General features: G+C 37.2%; 1 protein-coding gene across 2 annotated transcripts in view; it reads left to right on the forward strand.

Annotated features, from left to right (window-relative positions):
* Positions 1-5,455, forward strand: part of il1rl1 (interleukin 1 receptor-like 1) — a 13,561-nt gene that overhangs the window by 1,865 nt on the left and 6,241 nt on the right. The window contains exons 3-8 of one of the 2 annotated variants that reach the window (XM_035676015.1): positions 297-360; positions 1,464-1,707; positions 1,880-2,069; positions 3,273-3,423; positions 3,644-3,709; positions 4,266-4,392. In XM_035676015.1, coding sequence (XP_035531908.1) covers positions 297-360; positions 1,464-1,707; positions 1,880-2,069; positions 3,273-3,423; positions 3,644-3,709; positions 4,266-4,392 — 842 coding nt within the window. Of the gene's footprint in view, positions 1-21; positions 361-1,463; positions 1,708-1,879; positions 2,070-3,272; positions 3,424-3,643; positions 3,710-4,265; positions 4,393-5,455 lie in introns of those variants that run through there. The other variant, XM_035676014.1, reaches the window with a different exon arrangement.

A 5,455-nucleotide genomic window follows, 5' to 3' on the forward strand; every position in this document is an offset into this window, starting at 1 on the left:
TGAGTTGATGGCTGGCAGGTTTGAGCAGTCAGACAGGTCAGACAGGTGAGCAGGTAATCAGGTCCCCAGGCAACAGGGAGAGTGGAAGGAGTCCACACACACAGAGACAGAGAGACAGTAACACCCAGGAGGGGAAAACTAAAAACTACTGACTGTAACAGGCTGATAATAAGAATTTCCTGTTAGACTTATTTTGAAACGGTCATGATCATATCATTGTGTGGGTGTGTCAGATACAGTGTCAGGAAGCAGCACTATAGATGAATTTGAATGTACTCAGGAAATGTGTCTCTCAGGAAATGGATACTTCCCGACTTCTCTTCTTCATCGTCATGGTGATCACTGCATCTGAATGTTCAGGTAGGATTTACATTATGATTTAGAAGAATACATGGACAAGAATGGTGCATTAATGGATTTGCTAATGCAGCTGTAACCACACATGCAGTATATACACTCATAGTGCTGACGCGGCGCATGTAGTGAAATGGCCCTCTTAAATTGTTAGCAGCCACATTAAATATATTAATGGAGGGTAGTGGGATGATTCTACTGCATTTTGTTCTCTGTATCTATGCTCAAACATCAACACCAACAATGAACTTATCTGATGTGTGTTATTTGTAGAAATGTGTATTAATCCACAGCTGAATATAGTTCCTTGCAAATGCACTGTTTCCTCCTGTTTGAGGTTTTTAGGTGTACATTTATATGTAATAATAATGGTAATTTTAAGGTTTTTATGTCTTCAGTAAGAACTAAATGGCTTGGGGTTGAGTGCCACAGTACAGTACATTGTTAGTTTTGTTCTTTTCCTGGGATTTGTTTTCAATAACAAAAATATAGAATAAAGCTAGCCTTATCCTTTACCAGAGAATACATCTAAACACTAACATTAAATATAGTTCAGTCAGACAACTCACGTTTGAAATTTATTACAGCAGTATAGCATATTTAGATTTTGGCGGTTAGGCTCCGACCTCATCATTCCCTGCATTTATGTTTACGTAGAGATATTGGGGAGTGATGAGCTAATACCTTAAACTACCTTAAACCCCTAGCTGGAGCCTACAGGTGGATGCTGGGGTGGTGGTGGGGCTTACAGCGCAGCAGACAGCAATATCTTATAGAGCAGCAGCATAGCTAGCTTCGCTCCATTTAATGCATGTTTATCCTGTCTGTATCTACATGTTAACGTCACAATGAAGTCTCTATAAAGGATTGGGGTGTCTTTGATGACTACATTTACATTATGATGCTGGAGCGAATTTAAAACTTGCAGTATTTTTACCACAGACAGCAAACATTTCATCACCTACTTTCATGTATTACACACAAAGTTTAAAAATCTCTTTGGTATTAGGTAACTTCCTTTCGTATTGCATTAGTACTGCAGCAGTTCAATATTCTAATAATTTGGTCATCATAATCATCATGATGTCTATCATCTTCTTTATTTTCAGTGACAGCCACACTCCAGTGTAAGAACTCTTTCATCGACTCATTTAAGCTTCTTGAAGGTGAAGCATTTTATTTTGTGCCCTTAACACTGACTGAGAGCAACGTCCCTGATGAAGAGTTCACGTGGCGCAAAAATAACTCCCAGATTGAGATCTCCACTAATGAGAACGAGACAGTACATTACCATGGTGGTGCACTCTTTTTCTTAAACCTCAGCTCTGAGGACTCTGGCTTGTACACTGGCCGGTAAGATGGCTTATCTCTAAAAAACATTTTTGCAGCTTTAGAAACTTAGGAGCTAATTTCAATCGTTAAAAGTAAGATCAAATGAATGCCCTGATCTTTTGGCAACCGTAAAACACATTCTCTGAGATGATCTGTTAATACAGTCCGTGATCTTAATCTACTACTTTTCTAGACATAAGAGGCCATCAGGAAACTGTAAAAACTATCGTGTAAAAATTGAAGTCTTCAAAGCAAGCCATGCAATGGATGAGGCACTGCTTTTTGGAACAACCCCCAACTCTGCCGTGAACAAGAAGGTCAGATGTCCAGATCCGGTCAGCGACACATGCAAGATGTTCAATGGAACATGGAGCTGGAAGAAGGTATGATCATGTGGTTTCTGTGTAAATCATCTGTGTAAAAATGATGAATGCCACTTGTGTGTGATGGAGAAAGAGTTCATGAGGATTTAAAATTTGTATAACTAACAAAGCTCATTCATGAAAATGGTACGGAAGAGTCTTTATTCTAAAACCTGTTGTTTAGGCCTCTTAGAATTTTTTCATTCAAAGGTTTTAAATAAACCTTTAAATAACTTAAATAACAGCTCCAGCAAGTCTATCAAGTACTCACAGATATATTGTGGCCATTTTGTGCTGTGGGCCAGTAGTGTAACAGACTAATAGTTTCCCTTTAATCATCATTGCTTGCTCATATGTGTTACTAAATATGCCCCAATCCCAGCTGCTGCTGCAATGGCTCACAGCATGAGATATTTAATTTGGCAGAATTACAGAATGTAATTTCTTACACTGTATGTGGCCCTCATAGTTCCATCATTTCCAAGACGGATGTGAAACTGATATTTAAATTCTATGTTAAGCTGAGTTCACTGTGTCCTTTCCAGAGGCATGATGTGTACAAACACACAGAATTTAAGTGTACGGTACAAAATCAGTATGATTTACAGATACACCAAAGGAAAAGTAGATGGATTAGTAAATTAGCTGAAAAACTCATAGTTGGGCTACTAATTTGATTACTGCCACATGTGTGGCTCTCACCAAGAAAGATGTTGATGATTAAGCAGTTAGTTAGCAGGTATGTCCGAGAAAATAACAGTTACATTTCAGTTGGTTTATATATATTTTATTTATTATGTTATGATATGTTATTTATGATATAAATAATAAAATATTTTAGCGAACTAAGGGACACAGAGTAAAACTTTACTCTTTTAGAAGGCCAAATGGGTTGTAAAGTAATTAATAACTATCTGTTGTAATTTAAAATAGTTTGGACTGTTGATGTAAATTTAGCTGATACTTTCTGTGTGCTACTTATTTTTAGATAAGCATTATTCAGTTTAACAAACTATATTAATATGAAAGCTAGGAAAACTATTTCCAAGGCTTAAAGACAGCACATAAAGTCTTATTTTCCAAAATGTCTTTATTTTACAGTTTTTATTGGATAATTCCATGATTCAAACGTGGTTATTCAAAGGTTAAAATGTGTTCACTCTCTTCCAAATTCCTGCCATATGACTGTTTGATTCCTTCTGTATTATCCTTCCCCGGCTGCAGGACTCCAAACTTCTTCAAGGTGAAGATAAAGATACTGTGTGGGTGCATAATGCTTCCAAATTTGAGGAGGGCATCTACACTTGCATTTGTACCTGGAAACACAATAACAAGGTGTACAAGTCGTCAGGCTCCAGGAGGCTAGTAAGTAAAGGTGAGAGAGCATTTTTTTCTTTAGTTGGGGTAGTGTGAAACAAAAGACGAAAAAGGAGATCAGAAAGTAAGGGTTAGCAGAAATTGGGTCTTATTTTGTGTATTGGATAAAAAATGATTACTTAAGGTTATAACACTGAAATGTGACTCTTGTGAATTGTCCTACAGAAGAGAAAGGGAACAATAACTCATTGTTGTGTTTTGTTTGTGGTTACCTACAGAACTAATAAACCACAATAAACCAGAAATAATCTCTCCCACCGACAAGGAACTGTTTGCTGATGAAGGTAGGAAAAGTGGTATATATTATAAAACTGAAAACAGTACAGTACAGTATTTGCTTTGATGCAGCTGCTGAATCTCAGATCAGACTCTATTAAAACTCTGGAATCACGCTGAGCAGTAACTTTCTTTTTTTTTCTCTTAAGGGCAGTCTGATATTTTCCATTTTTAACAAAAAAAAGACACCTGATTACTCTCGTTGAAAACACAGAAATGGTCATAAAGGCCTATGTCCCTGGGTGCTCGATAGCCAGTCATGACTATATCAAAGATATTCAATGATGAAATCAAATGTGCTGAATGCATTTCCTTCCTCATAAAACATTTGCAAAGTCAATATTTTATTTTATTTTATCGGTGTGTAGACTTCATGCTTGCAGTCTTCTTCTTTTTGGGTTTTAACAGAAATTGACAACCAGCCTGGTAGGTGTATTACCGCCACTGTGTGAGTCCTTGTGCACAATACAACAAACAGGGGCCGACAGTCTTGTCACTTCTACAACACCTGACTTGTACATAACATAATGTCTCATATGAAATATGATTTGGTCATTCTACCAGGCTCTGGGATCAAGCTGAACTGCTCGGTTTTCTGTGGGACCAACGTGGAACGTCACTGTAACACTAGCTGGGAATTAAATGGAATCACTTTCAACAAGACTGATGGATACAGTCAAACTACCACCATGTAAGCTAATCTAAGCACAACTGCACTAATTTCAGAAAAAAAATACACTGCCTACCAATTTAATGTGTGCAAGGGAGTATACAACAGTGTCAATATGGAACCGTTAATATTTGTAGACTGCTATTGCATGTTTGTCGTATGGTGTACATTCATGCATGCGCTAATACACAACCCACATCTGTGTTTAAACATGCACAGATATTTACTGTGGAATAGACAAGCACATAAACACATCCATGCAAACACACACGTACAGAAATGTGGTTTTCATCCAATGGCACATTTCACACACAATCATCAGGATTCAGTTAGAGAATAAACAGAAGCTCTGAAAGCCTGCACTCTGTCACAGCAGTGCCTTAAGCTGGTGATGTTTAAATCTCAGTTCAGCATGTTAGCATGCACACATTGCTAATTAGCACTAAATAACATTGCTTTAAAAAGTACAATACAATATACAATATAAAGCAGGTCCCCCTAAAAATAATTTAAATATTGTTTTCTGCATTTCTTCATGCTTTTATCATATTTCTAGCTACTTCAGAGCAACACATTAGGATTAAGATTACGATCAAGATTCTGATTAAGATGGCTATCATGCTTAGTTCAATTATTATGCCAGAAAAGTGGTAAATATGAATCTTACTCTGCATGTTTAACCCATAACACTACTGAACGTCACATTCTGTGCTATTCTCTAGTCACAACCTGTCTCGGTCTGCGAGAGTGGGTGGACCCAAATAGAATATCAGACGCTAGAGAGTTTTTTGAAGGTTAAAAAGGGACAAAAAAACTTTAAAAAAGGCCGAAATTGTTGTTACTCCCATGCTGCTGAGGTTGAGGGGAAGGTCATGAACAAAAGAAACTGGTTTATGGTGCTAGACAAAAAGTCAGAGGTTAACTTTTGTTATTTTAAGGTACCTGTGATGAATGTGAGTGTCAGTAGTTGTTGAGACATTTTACTTTACAGTTTTTCTCCATTGGTTTGGCTCATTTCTTGAAACAGAAATTACATTCTCAAAACAACATGGACAAACCTCCAAACCACTTGGCAATTGTTCAC

This window comes from Morone saxatilis, unplaced genomic scaffold, assembly GCF_004916995.1.
Source record: "Morone saxatilis isolate NCDOM2014 unplaced genomic scaffold, NCSU_SB_2.0 Contig5, whole genome shotgun sequence".
NCBI lineage: Eukaryota > Metazoa > Chordata > Actinopteri > Moronidae > Morone > Morone saxatilis.